Consider the following 24,090-nt stretch of genomic DNA (forward strand, 5'->3'; position numbering starts at 1 on the left):
GTCTGTTTCTTGATTTGTCTCTCTCTCTCTCTTACTTTTTCTCTTTGCTTGTTTCATTTCTTAAATTCCACATGAGTGAAATCGTATTTTTCTTTCTGTGAACTGACTTATTGCACTCAGCATTATACTCTCTAGCTCCATCCACGTTGATGCAAATGTCAAGATTTCATTCTTTTTAATGGCCGAGTAATATTACATTGTGTGTGTGTGTATAATGTGTATGTATATATATATGTATATGTATATGTGTATATACATATATATGTACACACACACACACACACACACACACACCACATCTTTATCCACTCATCAGCCAATGGACATTTGGGCTCTTTCCCTAATTTGGCTATTATAAATAATGCTGCTATAAATATAGCGGTGCATGTATCCCTTTGAATTAGTGTTTTTGTATTCTTGGGGTAAATACCCAGTAGTATGATTGCTGGATTGTAGGGTAGTTCTATTTTTAACTTCTTGAGAAGACTCCATACTGTTTCCTCGAGTGACTGCACCAGCTTGCATTCCCACCGACAGTGTAAGAGTGTTCCCCTTTCTCCACATCCTCACCAACACCTGTTATTTTTTTTATGTTGTTGATTTTAACTATTCTGACAGATGTGAGGTGATATCTCTTTGTAGTTTTGATTCCATTTCCCTGATGATAAGTGATGATGAGCACTTCTTCATGTGGCCATCTGGATGTCTTTGGAAAACTATCTGTTCATGTTTTCTGCCTATTTTTAAGTAGGATTATTTGTTTTCTGGGTGTTGAGTTGTATAAGTACTTTATATATTTTGGATACTAACCCTTTATCAGGTATGTCATTTGCAAATGTATTTTCCCATTCTGTAGTTTGCCTTTTAGTTTTGTTGATTGTTACCTTTGCTGTGCTGAAGCTTTTTATTTTGATATAATCCCAATAGTTTATTTTTGCTTTTGTTTCCCTTGCCTCAGGAGATGTACCAAAAAGAAGTTGCTACATCTAATGTCAAAGAAGTTACTACCTGTGTTCTTTCTCTAGGATTTTAATGGTTTCCTGTCTCACATTTAGGTCTTTAATCCATTTTGAATTTATTTTTGTGTATGGTGTAAGAAAGTGGTTCAGTGTCATTCTTTTGCATGTTGCTGTCTAGTTTTTCCAACACCATTTGTTGAAGAGACCACCTTTTTCCCATTGGATATTGTTTCCTGCTTTGTCGAAGATTTAATTGACCATATAATTGTGGGTTTATTTCTGGATTTTCTGGCCTGTTCCATTGATCTATTTGTCTATTTTTGTGCACTGTATTTGCCACCAGCTTTGCTCTTCTTTTTCAAGATTGCTTTAGCTATTTGCGGTCTTTTGTGGTTCCATACAAATTTTAGGATTGTTTGTTCTAGTACTATAAAAATGCTGTTAGTATTTTGATAGGGATTACATTAAATCTGTAGATTACTTTGGGTAGTATAGACATTTTAACAATACTTAACAATATAGATATTTTAACAATATTCTTCCAATCCATGAGCATGGAATGTCTTTCCATTTCATTGTGTTATGTTCAATTTCTTTAATCAGTGTTTTATGGTTTGTAGAGTACAAGTCTTTCACCTCTTTGTTTAGATTTATTCCTAGGTATCTTATTATTTTTGGTGTAATCGTAAATGGGATTGTTTTCTTAATCTCTCTTTCTGCTGCTTTGTTATTGTTGTATAGAAATGTGATAGATTTCTGTTGGTTGATTTTGTATCCTGCAACTTTACTGAATTCATCAGTTCTAGCAATTTTTTGGTGGAGTCTTTTGGGTTTTCTATATTAGTATGTCATCTACAAATAGTGAAAATTGTACTTCTTCCTTACCAATTTGGATGTCTTTTACTTCTTTTGTTGTCTGTTTGCTGTGGCTAATACTTCAATACTATGTTGAATGAAGTGGTGACAGTGGACATCCTTGTCTTGTTCTTGACCTTACAGAAAAGGCTCTCAGTTTTTCCTCATTTTTTAAAAAGTTTATTTTTGAGAGAGGGGTGGAGCAGAGAGAAAGGGAGAGAATCCTAAGCAGGATTCTTGTGCTGACAGCATGGAGCCTGATGCAGGGCTTGATCCTATGACCCTGGAATCATGACCTAGGCTGAAATCAAGAGTTGGACGTTTAACTGAACCACCCAGGTGCCTCTCAGTTTTTCCCCACTGAGGATGATGTTAGCTGTGGGTTTTTCATGGATGGCCTTTATTGAGATATATTCCCTTTAAACCTACTTTGTTGAGGGTTTTTATCATGAAAGGATGTTGCACCTTATAAAAATGTTTTTCCTGTGTTTGTTGAAATGATCATGTGGATCTTATCTTTTCCGTTATTGATGTGATATATTGCATTAGTTTGCAAATATTGAGTCATCTTTGCAACCCAGGAATAAATCCCACTTGATTGTGGTGAATTATTTTTTAAATGTGTTATTGGACTGGGTTTGCTAGTATTTTGTTGAGGATTTTTGCATCTATGTTCATCAGAGATATTGGCCTGTAGTTCTGGTTTTTTGCGGTGTCATTATCGGGTTTTGGTATTAGGGTAATGCTGACCTCATAGAATGAATTTGGAAGTTTTCCTTTCTTTTCTAAGACTATGGAATAGGTTGAACAGAACAGATATTAACTCTTCTGTTTGGTAGAATTCATCTGTAAAGCTGTCTGGTCCTGGACTTTTGTTTTTTGGTTATTTTTTGATTACTGATTCAATTTCTTTGCTGATTATCAGTCTGTTCAAATTTTCTATTTCTTTCTGTTTTAGTTTGTATGTTACTAGGAATTTATCAATTTTTTTCCAGTTTGTCCCATTTGTTGACACATAGTTTTTCATAATATTCTCTTATGATGTTATTGTATTTCTGTGGTGTTATTTCTTTCTCGTTTGTGATTTTATTTGGGTCCTTTCTCTTTTTTCTTGCTAAGTCTGGCCAGAAGTTTATCAATTTTATTGTTTTTTTTTTTCAAAGAATCATCTCCTGGTTTCATTGATTGTTCTATTGTTTTTTTAGCTTTTATATCATCAATTGCTGCTCTATTTTTATTTTTTCATTCTGCTGGTTACATGTTACTTTTTAATTTTTTTTAATGTTTTATTTTTGAGACCGAGCATGAGTGGGAGAGGAGCAGAGAGAAAGGGAGACAACAGAATCCGAAGCAGGTTCCAGGCTTTGAGATGTCAGCACAGAGCCCAACATGGGGCTTGAACCCATGAACTGTGAGGTATGACTGGAGCCAAAGTTGGATGCTTAACCAACTGAGCCACCCAGGTGCCCCTGGTTTTATGTTTTGTTCTTTTTCTGGCTCCTTTAGGTGCAAGGTTAGGTTGTTTATTTGAGATTTTTCTTGTTTCTTGAGGTAGGCCTGTATTGCTATAGTCTTGCTTTAAAAACTTCTTTTGCTGCATCTCAGAGGTTTTGGACCATTGTGTTTTCATTTTCATTTGTTTCCATGTACTTTTTCATTTTGTCTTTTATTTCCTGGTTGACCCATTCATAGTTTGGTAGCATGGTCTTTGACCTCTGTGTGTGTTCTTTCTCAATTTTTTCTTGTGATTGATTTCTAGTGTCATAGTGTTGTGGTCAGAAAAAATTTCAATCTTGAAATTTGTTCAGGTTTGTTTTGTGGGCTAACACGTGTGATCTATTCTGGAGAATGTTCCATGTGTGCTTGAAAAGAATGTGTATTCTGTTTTAGGATGGAATGTTCTGAAAATATCTGTTAAATCCATTTGTTCCAGTGTGTCATTCAAAGCCATTATTTCCTTGTTGAGTTTCTGTTTAGATCTGTCCATTGTTGTATGTGGGATGTTAAAGTCCCCTACTATTGTATTACTATTGATTAGTTCCTTTATGTTTTTTATTAACTGTGTTATGTATTTGGGCACTCCTATGTTGGGTGCATAAATATTTACAATTGTTATGTCGTCTTGTTGGATTGCCCCCTTTATTGATATATAGTGTCCTTCTTTGTCTTTTGTTAGTTTTATTTTTACTAAAATTTTTTTAACATTTATTTATTTTTTGAGAGACAGAGACAGAGTGTGAGCCAGGGAGGGGCAGAGAGAGAAGGAGACACAGAACCCAAAGCAGACTCCAGGCTCTGAACTGTCAGCACAGAGCCTGATGTGAGGCTCAGACCCATAAGCTGTGAGATCATGACCTGAGCCAAAGTTGGACACTTAACTGAGCCACCCAGGCACCCCTGTTACAGTCTTTGTTTTAAAACAAAATCTACTTTGTTGGATATAAGAATTGCTATCCAGCTTTCTTTTGACATCCTTTGGCATGATAGATGTTTCTCTATCCTTTCAGTATGCAGGTGTCTTTAGGTTTAAAATGAGTCCCTTGTATGTAGCATATAGATGGGCCTTTTTTTTTTCCTTTATCCATTCTGTCATCCTGTGTCTTTTGATTGGACTGTTTATTTACATTCAAAGTAACTACTGATTTATTGATGTATTTGTTGTCATTTCATTACTTGTTTTGTGGTTGCTTCTGAAGATTTCTCTGATCCTTTCTTGTCTTTCTCCCTTTCATGTTTTGCTGCTTTTCCTTAGTGATATATTTGGATTTCTTCATCCTTTTTCTTTGCATATTAGTATTTTTTGATACATAGTTACCATTGGGTTTGTATATAACTTCTGCATATAGCAGTCTATATTAAGTTGATGGTCATTTGAACTCATTCTTTTCTCCTCCCCATGTTTTAGGTATATGTTATATCCTTTTTTCATTAGTTCCTTGACTGATTTTTTACAGAAATATTCATTTTTATGGCTTTTGTGTTTCCCACCTCTACCTGTCACTTTTTGTCCCTCCCTTTTTTTTTTTTTTTTTTGAAAGGGCCCAAAAGTGGTGGGCAGGGGCAGAAGGGGGGAGAGAGAGAGAGAGAGAGAGAGAGAGAGAGAGAGAGAATCTTAAGCAGGCTCTATCCAGAGCATAGAGCCTGACGTAGAGCTCAGTTCCACCACCCTGGGATCATGACCTGAGTCAAAATCAAGAGTCAGATGCTCAAACGACTAAGCTACCCAGGTGCCCCTTGTCTCTCCCTTCCAAAGAGTCCCTTTTAATATTTCTTGTAGAGCTGGTTTAGTTGCCATGAAGTTCTTTAATTTTTGTTTGGGTAACTTTTTATGTTTCCTTCTATTCTGAATAACAGCCTTGCTGGATACAGTATTCTTGGCTGTAGATTTTTCCCATTTAGCACTTTGAATATACCATGCTACTCCCTCTGGCTTACAAAGTTTCTGTTGAAAAATCTCCTGGTTTAAAAAAAAAAAAATCTGGTAGCCTTACGGGTTTTCCCTTGTAAGTTAATGATTTCTTTTGTTTCTTTAAGATTTTCTTTCTTTATTGGGATGTCTGGGTGGCTCAGTTGGTTAAGCAGCTGACTTCAGCTCAGGTCATGATCTCACAGTCCATGAGTTTGAGCCCCACATTGGGCTCTGTGCTGATAGCTCAGAGCCTGGAGCCTGCTTCAGATTCTGTCTCTCCCTCTTTCTCTCCTCCTCCCCTGCTCACACTCTGTCCCTCTCTCTCCCTCTCAAAAATAAGTGTTAAATTAAAAAAAACTTTAAATGCTGTATTTTGCAAATTTAATTATGTCTTGGTGGGTCTGCTTTTGTCGATTTGTTGTGGGTACTGTATGCTTCCTGGATCTGGGTGTTTCCTTACTTAGTTTAGGGAAAATTTCAGCTATTATTTCTTCAAATAAATTTTCTGTCCCCTTTTCTCTCTCTTCTTCTGGGACTTCTATAATATGAATGTTGCTATATTTGGTGCAATCACGGAGTTCCCTGTTCTTGTTTTGCATAATTCTTTTATCTCTCTTTTGTTTAGGTTCCCATTACTCTGTCTTCTATGTCATTAATTCGTTTCTCTGCTTCCATCCTGCTGTTCATTACCTCAAGTGTGTTTCTTATTTTGTTTCTTGTGCCCTTTATCTTTGCTATGTTTTTCCTTATCTCTGTGTTAAGGGTTTCATTCATGGCTTCTACTCTTTTCTCAAGTCCAGTGAGTATACTTATGCCCATTAAGTTAAATTCTCTACAAGGCATGTTACTTATATCTGTTTTGCTTAGATCTCTGACTGTGGTCCTGGCTTGTTCTTTCATTTGGGATAAATTTCTCTGTCTCATTTTGTCTTGCCTCTCTGTGTCTATGTGTCAAGAAAGTCAGCTGTGTCTTCTGCCCTTGAAAGTTGTGACTTTATGAGGAAGTTGTAGAGCTTAACATAACCACAATATCATGACCTGAGCTGAAATCAAGAGTCAGATGCTTAACCAACTGAGCCACCCAGGTGCCCTGATCTTCTATTTTTAAGAAGTACAAAGAACTAAGCAAAATGAATAAAATTTTAACTATGTACAGTGTATGTAAACTTGTTGGGTTCACCTGTATTGCTATAACTCTACAGTAGACAGAAAAGGGCAAAGGCATGATGTAAATTCAATGTGTAGGACCATGTATATATTATTGTAAGCTAATTAGAAATGGACTTATGTGGGTGGCTCAATCAGTTGGGTGTTCAACTTTGGTTCAGGTCATGATCTTGAGGTCCATGAGTTTGAGATCCACATCAGGCCCTGTGCTGACAGAGCCTGGAGCTTGCTTAGGATTCTGTGTCTCCCTCTCTCTGCCCTCTCAAAAATATTTAAAAAAGAAACGGACTTATCAATATATTTTATAATTAAAGAAACTTAATAGTCTTGTCTTCTCACCAGGATATAGAACTTTGAAGGTAGGAACCATTTTGCCTCCCTACTCTCACCCACACATTATAAATTACTAGGTACTAGACTGAGCTAAAATGTTTTGATGAGTAACATTATAACAGATTTGATTAAATCTAGATTTTTCCCTTGCTGGGCATGAATATTTTTATTACCTGCTACATTTTTTTTTTAGTGTCCTCTTAAGTAAAAGCATATCAACAATATTCACCTGAAGAAGTTAAATATGTATTCCTAACCAGCAACGGTAAATTAAGCTTATAAGTCTACTAAATGTAATGATATATAGATTAAAAGACTATAAAACTGTTTATAAATATGTTAAAATTAAAACATAACTACAAATTAATAAAATTCCAGGATTTAAACTGTAGCTATGTATATGTACTATAAAATATTTGGTGGCAAATCTTTATTGTAAAGACAAAGTCACAATTTGCTAAATCCACCTATGCTACTTGCAGGGCCTTTCAAGCAAGAACGTGTGTTTATTACCATCAAACAAGATGTTAGCACCTCCCCCCCCCTTTTTTTTTATTTCAGTAATAGAATTTAATGATTCATCACTTACATATAATATCCAGTGTTCAACAAGTGTCCTCCTTTATGTCCCTTGTCCATTTAGCCTGTCCCTCCACCCAACAACCCTCAGTTTGTTCTAAAACTAGAGCTATTTCTACTTGACAGTGCCATTTTCTGTCCTGTTGTCACTCTAGTCCTTGTTTATAATTTTTTTAAAAAGGATTTTAAGTAATCTGTACACCCAGTGTGGGGCCTGGACCTGAGATCAAGAGCTGCATGTTACATACACCCAACTGAGCCAGGTGCCCCTGTTTCTAATGATTCTTATTTGAACTCTAAAACATCTCCATTCAAAAGGGACAAGGCATGGGGCCATAAAAGTCTTACGTGAGATCATGAAAGTCCACTCTTTGTAACCTTTAAAATGGCATTGAGAGTTTGCCATTTAATAGTCTCTCATCTGATTACAGCATTATTTGTGAATCTGCTTGGCTATTAAAAGTAAACGGAACTTCAGAATGGTAATTGATTGTGAAGTCATAATTTTTCATGAGATTGAGACAGCACATAAAATTGGAGAAAAAATGATTTATTGAAAAATGCCAATAATACTGACAGACTTCAAAAGCAATTCACACTTCCAGAATACAAAGTACTTAATACATTTTTTCCCAAAGTTAGCATTTTTGTAAATCAAATTTGATAACCTGACTAAAAATATTTTCCAGCTTTATTTTTAAAGAGCTGCACAATCTTTAAAGTGGGGACCACGAGGTGGGCAGGAGCAGAGGGGCAGAATGCACCTGGGACTGCGCAGCAGTCTACAGCAACATTTCCCACAACTTCAGTGCTGGAAACAAAATACTGCACAAGACAGCTGCCCTCCAGTGTCAGAGAATCTTGGGAAACAGCATATCAAAAGATAGCTAGCTTTCTTATAATTTATACACTTTCATTTAAGATTGCTTTTTGAAGAAAATCTTTAAGAATGCCACTGTAATTTAATGTCATCCAATAGCTGAATTAAAAAAAAAACTATAATGAAAGAAATGAACTGTTACCATAGAAATGGTCTTTGCTGAGCTGTAATAATTCTAGGCTTTTTTAGATGCAAAAAAATTAACACATATGCAAGTTTAATTTGAAACCACGCAAATTATGTATGTAGGCTCAGATAGTAGCAGTGTTCACTTTTATTACTAATAGCTTAACTGGAACAGCCACTCTATTCATTCCACCAGCAGAAATAGCAGCACCAGGATCTAAATAAAATTCTTTACGTATAAAAAGCTTATGTCATTATCCAACTCCCATTCTTTGCATGCTCCAATTCTTGTTATCTTATTTAACATAAAAGCAACAGGATTTGGAGAGTTACTATTTGCTGTATTAAAACAGTTATACAGCATCTTGTACTGTCAAAAAGCAAAATACTGTGAATGGCAGCCCTTCTTCACAGCTCTACACTTGAAGCTGCCAAGCATTCACTGCTCGTGCCAGCAGTGGTATTTCCACAGTAACATAGCAGAAACTAAAGGAATCATGGCACAATGGATTTCTGAATTCTTTTATCTACCATTGGTCCTGGGGCTTAGTACCTTCCCCTTGTAGACTATATCTGCTGATCATTCCATTATCTTTAATGGAGGAAAGGCATCAGGTCATATAGCGGGTAATGGCTCTCAGAGCGTAGAGGAGTTCTGCTTGCATCCTAGCTTCTATAAGAAGCAGATTAACATGAACCTGAATATAAAACACATTATTTAAGGTACAGTTGTAAGCATTCCCAGCTTTTCAGTGCTAGTATCCCCCCAAAATAAGTACATTTTCTGTGTGCCACTGAATAACTTAGAAGTCTTGAATTTGTCTCAAAATGAAAGCCATCTGATGCTCTTTTTGGATAGATACGGAGCTTATATTTGATTACATCTCTTCTTAGAGGTTTGTTATATTTCAGAAAATCTAGACATTGCTTTATTAGAATACCAACCTCCCCTGCCAAATCATCACTTAATAGTTTAATAACCAAGATGGTTCAATGACCAGACCATTTATATCTATAAACAATTCTCCCAAGCAGTGACAGCCACGCCAGCACTTCTGAAGTGGGGCCCTGGATGCCCTGTCTTTATTCTTTTACTCTAGCACTACAATGAGATTCCCTTCCAAGGGACACCAGAGACAGCTGTGCTGGAATGTTCTTCTCTTGGTTGGAAAAAATTTGAGAGTCATTAGATTAGATGAAGGAGAGTAAGAATCACTGCTAAGTTACAGGGCAAACCACAATAGGTACATACCTTCTCAGAGTGCTTAAACTGCCTCCAGAAGCTATCATACATTCTTTTGGTAACCTTTTCGGGAGTGCAAACAACAGTCTTGATATAAACTTTAAAGCTACGATCCAATAACTGGTTAATTTCACCATAGTCATAGTCGTCATATCTGTTAAAAGATAAAGTGAGAATTATATATTTCCAATTTATAGTTTGATTTCTTTTGAAAGTATGGACATTAATAAATGCTGTATTCTTCTTCCCTCCCTGTGTAGGCAGCTATCTCTCAAAAACAACTGCTTTATAATGTTTAATTGGAGGTGAATGAGTGAATATAAAGGGGATAAGAAACAGAAGTTAGGGAGATGAATAGAAAATTTGCCAGTACCCAAGCAACAGTATATATTTATATTCAAAGAAGCAATCACACTGAGGAAATTGTGGAAACAATTTGAGTATTGTTAAAATTAAGAAGTCCACAAATTAATATTTCTGGTTACTACTGCATGATATATAGATCATAATCCACTTGTGTAAATGAAAACAATAATTATTTTTTTTTCCCCATGTTTCCAGGAGTTTCTGGGATCAGATGAGGAAAAAAATGGTGGGGGAATGGCAGATGATTATTCCAGAGGGAAGGATGATTTATAGTCAGCCTCACAGTGTCTACACTTAGGATAAGCTGTTCTGCTTTAAGCCAAGATGGTAACAGTCACAAGTGTCTGCTCTGCTCCACTGAGTTATAGTTTCTAGAACATCCAGGGACTCAAGTCTCTTGTGTTTCAGCTCTTGCAAAGCTGGTTCTACTACTATTTTGGAAGCTAATAGTCCAGTCACTGATAAAATGAATAGCAAGAGAAAACCTGATTTTACAGCTGAAATAATCAGAAAACCCTATAGCATAGTGTTTATGTACATCTGTTAGAAGGTGGTATATAATGGCTGCACTTCCTGTATAACATAATATGGCTGAATACCTAACAGGACATGGAAGTTTTGCATTTTGATGAAGTATCATGGGAGCAGGTACTCTTCAGAAGGAGCTTGAGAATAGCCAGGAGGGCACTATAAGGGTACTTAGATCCAAGATGACAGGAGATGATACAAAGAGAAAAGATATCAAAGATGTCTGGTGACAAACTTTTCCTCTATGGGCCAGAGGCAATGTCCCTAACTTTCCCTTCTGCCTAGCTAGGAGAGAGGAAATAAACCAAGCTGCATTAAATTGGTTCTTTGACTCATAAGTGGCATAAAAATAAGCTATTGGGGAAGGGATGGTTTATGAATATTATATTATACATATATGTAATATATATATACATATATATAGTGCATCTCTGTGTATATATGTTCCAAGCACTTGAATAATTTAGCTCAAAGGAAAATATTTCTTTGTAAACATAAGAAAACTAACCTTATTCCAAACATGCAGTGAATATAGTTCCAAATAGCCCGTCTAAGCATTGAGGTATCAACATCTTTGTGCATTGCCATTGTATTATAAGTAAGATTGTAAGCAATGTGAAATTTTTCATCAATCAACTGTCCCACATCTGGATAAAGGCGATTTACCAAAGAATAACCATGGTCTTCCCAGCAATAGTCCTAAATACAGAGAACAGAACAAATGTGAATAATTAAAATGTGGCCAAGTATAGTTCATATGGCAAAGCAGTAGACCTAGGTGAGATTACTGGCAGTTGGAATCCACTGCCTTTCTAGTATGTTCTCTACAGCATGCAAACCTTTTGTAATTCAGTGAGCTTAAAAACCAGTGGAATTCTTCTCTCCTAAACACAGGCCACCCATTTTCAGGTCTCTCTCTCTCTCTCTCTCTCCGTCTCCTCACTCAGCATCCAGAGATGACCCATCTTGGAAGTCCTCTCTCCCTTTCCATTGCTGCAGCTATTTAAATGGTCCTCAAAGTTTGTAAATTTTTAATTCAATACAACCATCACTCATTCCTTTTCCTCCTACCTCCTAATTCTTAGCATAATTAACTGAATCTCCTAATTAGTTTTCTTACACTAAATCTCCCTGCTTCCTTTCTTTCTACCTCAAGCAAAATAAGCCCCTATGCTACTTCTACGTTGCTCTCATATTTATTTTCCGAAACACCTCTTTGACATGTTATTACTCTGGTTAAAACCTACAAACCTGACCGATTTTAAACTAGCTTCACAGTAATCAGAAGTAGGAATCCTTTGCTTGAAGCACTCAGCAGCCCAGCCAATTTCTTTATGATCGCTTCCCTCAATCTAAGCTCAATTATTGCTTATAGTCTCCTCTGCTTTACAATGCCCATGCTTTTGGACCATGCAAATCTCTCAAATCCTAACTCATGCCATAACATTTCCAACCCACATGATGTCTTCAATTCTAATTATTGTATTTCATGACACAATTATACTATCAAGTAGAAATATTCTGTAACTCTTCCTTGTGCCTAATTTTTGCCCCTTTAAACATCTTCATCCCTTGAGCAAAGAAACACAATTTTCTAGTTCCCAAATTTTCATAATTTTGATAACATAGTTATTAACACTGGACCCTCACAATAACTGAGGAAGTTGGGAATAACAACTCATCTGAATATTTACCTAAATTTTTATACAATAGGCTATTTAAGGAATACAGTTATGCTGATGTTTCTATTAATGGACTGGATTGAGAGCAGTCTTACAAAGCTTAAAGAACAGAATAAATTGATGAATTAATCAATCAATAATTGATTAACTGATTATTCTTTTTTTTTTTTTAATTTTTTTTTTTCAACATTTATTTATTTTTGGGACAGAGAGAGACAGAGCATGACGGGGGAGGGGCAGAGAGAGAGGGAGACACAGAATCGGAAACAGGCTCCAGGCTCTGAGCCATCATCCCAGAGCCTGACGTGGGGCTCGAACTCACGGACCGCGAGATCGTGACCTGGCTGAAGTCGGACGCTTAACCGACTGCGCCACCCAGGCGCCCGCTTAACTGATGATTCTTAACTTTTACTGTGGAAACAGAGAATATAGCTACTGTTGCTCCTGAGATATATTTGCAACGCACTTTTAGCATAGTGCCTCCTACCAAGCAAGAACAAAGGAGGAGCCTAGTAGTATCCTAGAGGACCACTAGGTCCCTAAGTTTCCATAGACTCAATAGATACAGAATTATACAGAGGAAGTTTTAATGTATATTTCAGAGTTCATGATTTTGGAGCTAAAGAAACTGGGTCTACCAAAAATAATTCTACTCCCCACATCACTATTTATGTGAATCCTCTCAAAGTTTAATTTAAAACCCTCAAAAATGTTCATTGCTCCAAATAACATTCAGTACATATTTCACAGGGAATTAGGATACTGTAATTGTCATGGTTTATTGTCTGTGCTATCTGTAAGAACTCATCCAAGTTATAAAGAAAACAAACCAAGCAAAAGCTTACTCTCCCTAAAAAAGTAAAAAAAGCACATCTTTTACTTTTGAATTTTTCATCCTCTTTCCCTTTACTCACTTTTACATAATGCTTGGGATGCTGGGGACATTTCTCTTGTTACTCAGGCCTGGTGCATATCAGGGCCTCACTTTAATGCTGGGGCTCAATAGGAGAGGAGGAGAAAAACCAATGCTATAAATGCTAGTATTATTCATTGTTTAGATATATTATGAACTTGAGTTTTGGCACACCATCTGCGAACCTAACCCATTACTGTAATTTAGTTTTATGGGTGAACGTGTTTTGATATCTGATTTATGAACTTCAACAATAAAATAAATATATTTAAAGGAATTGCCTGATAAAAGTTACTTCTTCAACATTCTAGAATTCTCAAATCCAGGGGGCTTTTTCTTATTTTAAGTCAGACGGAACTATTTCTAACTAGTCATGTGCAATTTTACCTGTACTCGAAATGTTGGAACATGCATCCCGTGTCTAGAGAAATCCTTATAGCCGTAACTAGTATCCTCAAAGTGACGAGATACATCTCTTGCTGGTGTAACTTCTTCATCATCTGAAATAATTAAAAAAAAAAAAAAAAAAGCCACTTAAAGCTTTTCAAAAACAGAATGCTAGTTAAAATTCATTTTACCTATAATAAGTAAAAACAGGATAGCCCTCTGACAGTGAGTAACCAACTTAAGTCTTAAAACCATAAAGTAGCTTACTTACCAATAAATGGAATGTAATTAGATTCTGTTATAAAAATATTCATGGTTGAATTTTTTATGCCTTGCATTTTTCTCTTTCCTATACCCTCTGTATTCCCAGTTCTACTTAAAAGCATGTACTCAAAGTCTGAACACCCTTTTGGATAATCTTTATGGTGATAAATCATCTATGCTCTATACTTTAGCACTTGAATGATTTCTGGTTAAATATTAATGTCCTACAATATATAATATGATCTAACACCTCAAAGGGTCCTAGAAACAATACTGCAATGGTGAATCATTTTTACAGTGTTTCCTGAAATGCTCTAAAGCCTTTCTGGATTGCTTTCATGTTCGTTTGAAGTAAATAGAAACAAAAACTTTTCCTCAAGGAGAAACAAGATAACATCCAACCTTCATTTATACAAATTTGATTTTTTCTGGGGTGCCTCGGTGGCTCAGTCAGTTAAGCATCTGACTCCTGATTTTGGCTCAGGTCATGATCTCACAGTTTGTGAAACTAGGCTCTGTGCTGACAGCAAGGAGCCTGCTTGGGATCTCTCTCCTGCTTTCTCAAAATAAACTTTAAGAAAAAATGTGATTTTTTTGTTTGCTATTAGGAAACTTGGTATTTAACACATACACTCTTTCTCTCTGTTATCAAAATACATTTCCTGTAAATTACCTGATTTATATATTAAATTGTATAGCCTGTATATAAAGGCCAAACATAAAGAATTTACATTTGTCATCAGTTGTCTAACAACTGACAAATAATTTCACAAATCATTTTATTTTAAAGCTAAAAAGTAATCTCAGGGCTTATAAAATTTCCTAATTTTATTTAATATCTTTAATGTTTATTTATTTATAGAGAGTATGTGAATGGGAGAGGAGCAGAGAGAAAGGGAGAGAGAGAATCCTCAGCAGGCTGTGCAGAGCCTGACTCGGAGCTTGATCTCACAAATTGTGAGATCATGAGCCAAACTCAAGAGTCAAACGCTTAACCAACTGAGCTACCCAGGTACCCCCAATATCCTAATTTTAAAGAAGAGAAAAAAGAGAGCATTCATATGTTAAGTGCCTTACATTCACAAAGTTTATTAGCAGTGATTTTAGTATAAAAACCAAATCAAATGTCCTCTTTTAGTCTAGTGCTATTTATACTATAACTTCTTTTTCTAGGTTGCCTGCTTTATTTATAGGTAGGAACACCTATGCAATAATAGCTTATCTAAAAGGAAAAACATATTTGGATTTATGTTTTAAAACTATTATTTAAATTCTCTAATAAAATTAAAAGATAAAAGTAAAAAAAATATATATATAAAAACTTATCTAAATTCTCACCCCCACCTGGGTGGCTCACTCTGTTAAGCATCTAACTCAAGTTTGGCTCAGGTCATGATCCCATGGTTCCTGAGATCAAGCCCCAAGTTGGGCTTTGTGCTGATAGCGTGAAGCCTGCTTGGGATTCTCTCTCTCAAAAATAAACAAACATTAAAAAAAGTGGGGATCTTTTTTGTAAGCAATAGAAATTTTTTTGACTATGTAATGATTGCTTTTACCTGAAGAGAAGACAAACATGCTCTCTCTTTTTTCTATTTCAAAACGTGAAGCCATCTCTTCCTGACTTGCCTCTTCTTCATCTCGACATTCCTGTAACTGCCTCATCTTTTCCATGAGGGCTTCGACCTCAAAGAACGAATCACTTACCTGAAGAGAAAATATAATTAATGTTGTATATTTCAGACAAAGGATGAAATTTAAAAATTTTCTTTTATTAAGATACAAATTCTTATGAGACAACAGAATATAGGAAAAATAGATCTTATAATTTTAATGTACATGAATGAATAAAAAAATGAAAATATTTTGGTGTACATACACAGGTCTACAGATTTTAAAATAAGTTTTTTAAGAACACAATATTTTTACCTTAAAAATTAGTAATAATGTCGTTACTGTTAATGCTAAGTTTTAAGAATTAAAATTAAACACTAATCATCAACTTACAACGGCTTAAATAAGATACAAAGTTTAAGTGGTTTTGCTTCAACTATGCACATTTGGGCACACTGTCAACATGTGTCTATCATCTTCAAATTATAGTAATCAGCTCGAATTTACCAATTAAGAATGAAATGTGTCCTTACAGGGCTGGAATTCTCCACATGACCTCTGCAAATGGGGTTGGCAGCTGTCACTTGCTGGGATGACTAGAGCAGTGACATCTGTATTAATAGGTCTGACAGACGCAGGAGGACTGGCCAGTGGACTTGAACTGGCCAAACAATACCCTGCTGCATCCTTACTATGGAACTGGGATCAAATCTGTGGAATTTATCTTATAAAATAGTAAGAAATCTTCCAATTTCAAATCTCAGTGTTCAAACACAAAATTAATGTTTTCCTCATTATACATATCTTTTGCTAGGAATGTTCTTCCCCTACTCTTATACTCTTTTCCTGGTTTACACCCATTGGTCCTACTCATGTCAGCTTACTTGCTTTTCCTGTCTTGTCCCCCCATCCCAAACCTTGCCACCCTAATTATTCTCACACAGCATTCTGCTCATTCCTTCAGAGCACCAGATACAATTTGTAATAGTTACTGCATGATACTGGTTTAATGCCTGCCTCCCTCAAACCAAACCTTCATAAAGACAGGGGACCTGTCTAATTTACGAGTATATATTCAGAGCCCAGCATAATACCTGGCACATAGTAGATATTTGCAAAATATTTGTTGCAGAAAGCTTGTAAGGATAATTCTACATTAAGAAACAAAAAATCTATACTACTGGTGCTTTATATTTTCGTATGATCCTAACAGTTATACTGAAGCACCCTATAGTGAGTACTTCCTCTCACAATATCATGATAGAAAGTGTTTCTATGATGTATTAAAGGTTCTTCTGGTACATAGTTCTCCTTAATTACTCCTAAGAGAGAGTCGGTGGCCAAATAAAGGGCTGAAAAGAATGACCCAAGGTTTACCAAAAAAAAAAAAAATATATATATATATATTAAGGTTTTTGTCAACTCACATTATCCTTCATTATACTACCTGTTCTGTGTAGCTACCTTCTCCTAAAACAGCCCAAATTGTAAGTATTCTTATGAAAGACAATTCTTGATTGATTTAAAGTGAAGAAGTAAAGGAAATAAAGTACATTTCTTTTGCTCCTTAAAAAATCTATTAAAGTTGTTAGTGTAAAAAAAAAAGGCATTTAATTTTGATATTAAAATGTTAATATTGTATGAGGAAATTCTTTTGGTTTTTTAACCACTTGTATCTGAATTGAACTGAGTCAGACATCTGATACGTACCTGAAGAATAAACTATATTAGCTCACTGACAAGTGCCCTCAGTGTGGGCCATAAACCTTTTAAATAGCAAACTCAGGGACTAGTAGAGAAATTTAAAATTTATATTATTTTACTACTAACCTCATGTAACAGAGGAATAACTAGAGACAATCAAGTACTTTTTTAGCCTTGTGCTATTTTTTTTTTTTTTTACCCTTTACCCCAAAAATTTTATTAGGGAAAAACTACAGAACATTTACAGTACAATGTTTACAGTCACAATGTGTACTGATTTCCCAAAATATATTACAACTCAAGTTGACTTGTTACATTCAAAAACCTACTTCTAAGTAGTCCAGAGTACATACATACCTAGTGCTCCAACTGTACCTACGTACAAACAAACTAAAGCTACTGCTAATTCATCCGTTGTTCAGGAAAGCATTCTTGCCTTTCTACACTCCCACACAAAAAGTACAAATTTTGGAATTTTCTGTAATGAAAGAAGGCGTGTTCATGTACTACATACCATTTTAGCACTAAGAGGTGGCCTCTTTACTTCATATTAAAAAGAAGTGGTAAATATCTTTTCCTTTTGTGTAGTTGAACCCATCCTACATTCAAATTCTCTCAAGCACTAATACATGAAATACTTATGTGGTTGAGGAAGATTTAAGGCAAGTTCTGGCCCTTCCAAAGGCACTGTAAGACTACCCCCAACCCCATTATTTTCTTCAGCCTTGTCCTAAATCAAAGGTGGGGAAGGACCACAATCCAACTCCAAGCATCCTAACAACTAATACATATATTTTCCCTTAGACCATCTCATATAAGTTTTAATAAATGATCAGTGGCCAATATTACAGCCTATAACATTAATCCAGGTGGCTCAACAGGGTGAAACTGATGGTCTTGGGCCTTGTGATCAGCTCACAAGTGATCAATCCTGGGAAAATTATTTTCCTTCATGTGCTAATCTCACCATATGTAAATGCTACTTTTTATTTAGCACCTGATAAATAATACCAGCTGTACTAGGCCTTTTATTTCTTTAGAGACATTTCATTTAAACCTCAAATAACCTTATGTCTGACCTCTATTTAGACATGAAAGAACAGAGGCTCAGGGAGGTAACCTGCCCACAGTCAAATATATACATTAAAGGTAATTCGACCTGTTCAAATCTGTTTCAAAGGAATAATATAACCGAGAAAATGTATGCATGCAAAGTATTCAGAAGACTGTGATGTTGTTTCTGTGATTTCTCTTTGGAAATCTTTTCACTATAGCAAAAGAATGCAAAGGGGATTTTGACTCATTGTATTCAGGAATTAAAATCTGCTTATAGAACATTCAACTTGTTCTAATCTGTTTCAAGGGAATAACAAAATTGAGAAAATATAAAACCCAGAGAAGGAATAGAAAACATTTTAATAAATTTACTTTCACTTATATATATATTTGTGCCAAGTTAAACATGAAAAAGAATTTTAAAAGGAGAAATTTCTAGATAAAGGCTGATTAACTCTTCTAAAAGATAATTAAGAAACCAGCCTGTTTCTTTTATGCAAAAGAGAGGAAAAGAATGTGATCAGCATCAGGGAGTCTCCACCACTAACTTGCATGGTCTCAGCCTCCCCTCATCTCACTGCAGCACCCATTCAATACTAGCTGGCTCTCATGGGGCATATGCTGGTGGCTCCTGATCCTAAAATTACACTTGAGTGTAACCTCTTAAAGGGTCTTATAATTTTATATGTCCCTTAGCACTAAACTGCTGAGCATTTATAGGCAGTCAGTAAATACTTGCTGAATGAACAGGTAGAGGGGCCTAACAGGGTAGGTTTTCTAAGAAGTCACATGAAAAAATAATATAGCAGCAATCATTATGATTAGTCTTGATAATCCTGTAACAAATAATAGATACTTACTGAAACATTTCCTGCTGAGTTGACCTGCATCTCATCCACACTGTGATTGCCATTTGTAATGTCACAGATGCAGTAGTTACTAACAGAAGGAGGTCTGAATGTGTGGCCACCATCACAATGAATTTCTGGACTGATTCCACAGCCAAATGTGAATGAGGCAAGAGAATGATAGTGTGTGAGGAGAACCACTGCATGTACCAGTTCTGCAAGGGACCAGCTGTGCTCTTCAGCTTTTAAAAGTCCCTTAAGAAAAAAAAAGAACATATTTTTACACTGGTTATGGTGTTGGTAAAAGTAAATAGTTCATCTTGGTATTTAATCTATTTAAAACAGGATTAGGAGGCACCTGGGTAGCTCAGTAGGTTAGGCATCCATCTGACTCTTGATTTTGGCGTAAGTCATGATCTCACGGTTCATGGGTTTGAGCCCCACATCAGGCTCTGAGCTGACAGTGTTGAGCCTGCAGCATTGAGCCTGCTTGAGGTTCTCTCCCTGCCCCTCCCCTGCTCATGTGTGCAGGTGCATGCATGTGCTTTCTCTCAAAATAAATAAATAAACTTAAAAACAGGAGTAGTCACTGTATAAAACCTAGGGTACAATTATAATTTGAGACACATAGAACCCAGAGTTTGCTAATATAATTTTTTATGAATTATGTATTTACAAACAGAGCTTAACATAACCTGATAATGACATATTCATTATTATTTTGATTTTCTGAAATCCTGATTTTAAAATGTAATAGAATGCTTTTTGTTTAAAAGCAGTTGCCATATTTCAGATGCCGGATTCTGAATGCTTTCACTGTTAGTTCAAAGTCTCAATCTAAATGTAATAAATCTGTATTTAAAGTGGAAGCTACCGTATAAAATATGTCTGTGTTTTTCTTTATTATCAAACTGTCTCAAGGAATTTTAAAGGCAGTAGTTTGAACTTGACTCTGCATATTCCTAAATCATCAAATTATAATTATTTAAAAAATTATGTTCAAGGTAAAGTCTATGATTCTTCAAAGTCTTGCATATCATATCCCTTCTGCTTCATTATTTGTTTTATAATCCTGTGTAATTTTGCATTACCATACAATATAATAGATACTACATTAATCAATTTCAGATCTTATATCTTAATAAGATGCTTCAATTATATAATAGTATTGAAAATGTTTTATGAAATAGAAAGATAAGCCCAAAAATATGTTGTATTTCTACTGCATGGTAGATACTTTTAGGGAATGTCAATCTACCTAGAACCAGAAGGCACTAATTTAAATGGCATTTTAAAAAGATACACAAGATGCCACTTTACACCTATCAGAATGGCTAAAATCCAAAACACTGATACACCAAGTGCTGGTGAGGATATGGAGAAATAGGAATGCTCATCCACTGCTTCTGGGAATGCATACTGGTACAGTCACTTTGGAAGACCTTTTCCCAGTTTCTTACAAAGCTAAACACAGGCTTACCATGCAATCCAACAATCACATTCCTAATTATTTACCTGTTTTGAAAACTTATGTTCACCAAAAAACCCCTGCATGTGAATGTTTATAGCAGCTATATTGTAACTGCTCAAAACCAGAAGCAACCCAAGATGGCTTTCAAACAAACTATGGTAACTCCATACACTGGTGTATTATTATTCAGTAATAAATAAAATAAATTTTCCATGGGAAATGCATGGAGGAACCGTAAATGCATACTGATAAGTAAAAGAAGCTCGTCTGAAAAGATGACATACTGTATGATTCCAACTATGTAACATTCTGGAAAAGGCAAAACTATAGACAGTAAAAACATCAGTAGTTGCAGGGTTTCAGGGAAAAGGGGAGGGAGATGAATAGGTGGAGCCCACAGGATTTTTAGAGCGGTGAAACGACTTTGTATGATAGTGTAATGGTGGATAGATGACATTAGCATTTGTCAAAACCCATAGAACTATACAACACAAAGAGTGAACCATAAGGTAAGCCCCAGATTTTAGTTAATAGTTAATTGATCAATATTGATTCTTTAATTATAGCAAATGTTATCATACTAATGCTAGATGTTAATAAAAGAGACTTGGGGGGAGTCTCAGGAGGGTAGAATATGAGAATATTCTGTGCCATTTTTCTGTAAACCTAAAATTGCTCTAAAGATTAAAGTCTATTTAAAAAAAAATCTTTTTTAAGTGACACCTTAGATACATTACACTTCTACTTACCTCAATATGTTCTTTGGTAATAAGCCAAGGTCTATGGGCTAACACTTTATTAAGTTCTCCTAAATTTTGTAGTTTTTGAGGAGCATTCTCTAAACCATTAAGCCATTTGGGGTCTCCACCAACATGAAGGAAATCATTTACATGGAGGTTCACTAAGTAGGAACACTGATGTCTTGCTGCAGCCTTAAGAGAAAACAAAAAGATCAATCTAACTATAAATATTAAAATTTTAAACTATGAATATTTTTCCTTTATAATGGGTAAAACAGCAAGTGTTTTGATTAGTCCGTTTGCAAATTTTTCATAAACCACAGAAATGCAGTTTCATATAAACATTAAAAAAAATCACACACACCATAGAAAGACCTCAGAAATATCCCCAAAACAAACTGAATAGCTGATAAAAGTATTTGAGCCTTAGGAATTGTATTTATATAACTTTCAGATCCTCAGATTAACAAACTTCAATTAAGGTGCCAACCATAAAATAATGGAGTATAATTTACAAATCGAACAGGAGTAGTACCACTTAGGTCAATGTGAACTATTTGTAACAGTGGAATAGATCCTGTGTTCTTCTTTATTCTCATTTAATGGAAAATGGTTCTTAATAATGTATAAACACTTGTTTCTTTTTACAGATACATCTGAGAGTATACTTATTTAGTAAGAGGAAAACCACATACTACCTAACAGGAATCCAATTAGAAGTCAGAATATAAGTATTCATCCCTGTGTTTAAAGCATTAACCATCTCTTAAAACGATTAATAAAGGAGGCAGAAGGAATTTTTCATTTAACGTTTACAAACCATTATTCCAATGTAGTGCCGATAATGTAGGGGCAATGGCCCATCCATTTGCAGTAGATAGTGTTGAGTCTTTAGGAAACTTTCTAGATACTGTGGGTGAAAAACCATCACTAATGTAATGTTATCCAAACGACCCAAAGCAGCAAAAGAATCTGCAAATAAAGCATGCATCTGTGCGTCTTCACTTCCCACTTGGAGAATCTGTAGGAAAGAGAGGAAAACCATGGTTACATAAATTGTAAATTGGTGTTAGAATGCAGTGCATACGTATTTTTTTTAAGTGTCATCTACAACCAGGTTAAATTTGGCTTGAGAGAAAGGTTATAATTCTGAAACTTTAACTCAACTAGCAGCGAGACAGAAGAATAAACAGTTGAATATTATGTAGTAGGTAGTAGATAAACAACAAAGGCCGAACATTAAAGGCCACCTAGATAGGCTGCTTGCAGACTTGGCCAGAATCCAGATAAAGAAGCAGATTTAGATTATCAAATTTGCAGAGCTTGCAAACGGACTCTAAAGACTTTACCCTTTCCTTATAACGCCTAGTCTCAATTTAAGGAGAACCAAAATTTAAGGAGATCTAAAGCATAGGAGTTTTACATATTTAGAATTAAACATCCAATCTAGCATTGACACCAGCCTGTGGAGATGGTCAAGACCAAGTAACTCAGCTTATGAGCATGCACTTAACTAAACATCTAAATATAAAGAGATGGAGTATTATTGGTCAAAAACAAGTCTTGCCTTTCCTAGATTAAATATGGGTGTTAGAAAAGCGTCATGAAATACTAGAAATCAACATGACTATAACAGCTTTCTAATCCCACAGATTCACTGCCAAAGCATGATGATTAACTGCGATCAACTCTGCGTAAAACATGTTGTTGTCCAACAGTTGTTCAGATGCCAAGATGTGGGTCATGAAAGCTTTTCCTTAAAAGCATACAGTTCACTATGTACTTTCACAAACAACATACCTCCTTTTCTGGGATGAATCTGCTTGGTCCGTGTCCTAGTGGTCGAGGAATTCTAATTCCAAGTTCCTAGAAAAGAAAATTACACCATCTCAGGCTTCTCAGCAGTAAACAACATTAACTGAGGCTACAGGAATGGGAGGAAAAACAACCAGTTGAACAGAGACAGGCTTGTTTTAGTGGTTTGTTTTCATGGCCATATATACATACCAACTCCTCTGTTTGCATCATATGGCTGACAAGAGCTTATAATATGACACAGACTAAAAACAATAAAACCTGTTTCACTAAAACCAGAGTTTTGCATAAAGTACTTGGCAGAAAGTCTAGAACAGAAAGTTCAGCACATAGCAACCAACCCTGTGGACTGTCACTGATACAAAATAAGACCAATGTGTTTGTACATCCAAAACTCAACCAACCAAAACATCAACCCCTGTGTATCTTGTCAGGAAATGAAAACTCACTAACCTCTGCCTAGATGTCTTAAGTTGAAAGGAGTGTTAATTATTATTACATCTACAATAACACTTCACAATAGAAGAAATACTATGAAAAATAAAAAGTAGTTACTTAAATCCATAAAAGAAAGTACTGCAGGGCATGTTTTCTCTGTGGCTGAGTAAAACAATCTTCGAGAAACTAACTTTGCGAGTTTGCTTTAAATCTTTTATTTATAGTATGTTATCAATTTTGCTTATATTTTAGAGAAGCCCAACTGATTAACAAATAAAGGTTTTCTGCCCTTTGACATAGTAAATCTAGAACCCTGTACTTGAGAGTCTACTAGAAACCTATATTTGATGTGACAGGGTAGTGTGGTTAACAAAAAGTGACAAGTACGTATTAAAGGTCCATCTTTTCCCCAATACTGTGTGATTAGAGAAACAAAACTAAAATAATAACTTTTTTTTTTAAGGCTCATGTCCTATCAATCTGGTTTCTAAAAAAAAAAAAAAACAACAAAAAAATCCCCCCCAAATTCCTGAAGTTTACATATCTAAATATTAAACCCTTGCTTATATAACTACATACAAATATTATTTGTACCCTCTACTGCTTCCAAAAGTCCTTCAGGATGTTCCTTTTAAAGAAAAAAAAAAGGGGGGGGGGTGGTTTGCAGACAGAGAAGGATATGTGGCAGCAATTCAAAAAATCTGGTCCAAGTGAAT

General features: G+C 35.4%; 1 protein-coding gene across 4 annotated transcripts in view; it reads right to left on the reverse strand.

The window, feature by feature from the left end:
• Positions 1–7,831: 7,831 nt before the first annotated feature.
• The window catches only part of SESN1 (sestrin 1), a 115,542-nt gene continuing 99,283 nt past the window's right edge, over positions 7,832–24,090 (reverse strand). For all 4 annotated transcript variants that reach the window (XM_040474329.1, XM_040474332.1, XM_040474330.1 and 1 more), the window contains exons 2-10: positions 22,922–22,987; positions 21,942–22,142; positions 21,131–21,313; positions 18,923–19,165; positions 15,248–15,395; positions 13,428–13,540; positions 10,954–11,144; positions 9,561–9,705; positions 7,832–9,006 (exon numbers count right to left, since the gene is read on the reverse strand). In XM_040474329.1, coding sequence (XP_040330263.1) covers positions 8,920–9,006; positions 9,561–9,705; positions 10,954–11,144; positions 13,428–13,540; positions 15,248–15,395; positions 18,923–19,165; positions 21,131–21,313; positions 21,942–22,142; positions 22,922–22,987 — 1,377 coding nt within the window. In that variant the 3' untranslated portion in view covers positions 7,832–8,919. The remainder of the gene's footprint in view (positions 9,007–9,560; positions 9,706–10,953; positions 11,145–13,427; positions 13,541–15,247; positions 15,396–18,922; positions 19,166–21,130; positions 21,314–21,941; positions 22,143–22,921; positions 22,988–24,090) is intronic.

This window comes from Herpailurus yagouaroundi, unplaced genomic scaffold, assembly GCF_014898765.1.
Source record: "Herpailurus yagouaroundi ecotype Mexico unplaced genomic scaffold, PumYag 139, whole genome shotgun sequence".
In the NCBI taxonomy this organism is placed as follows: Eukaryota; Metazoa; Chordata; class Mammalia; order Carnivora; family Felidae; genus Herpailurus; species Herpailurus yagouaroundi.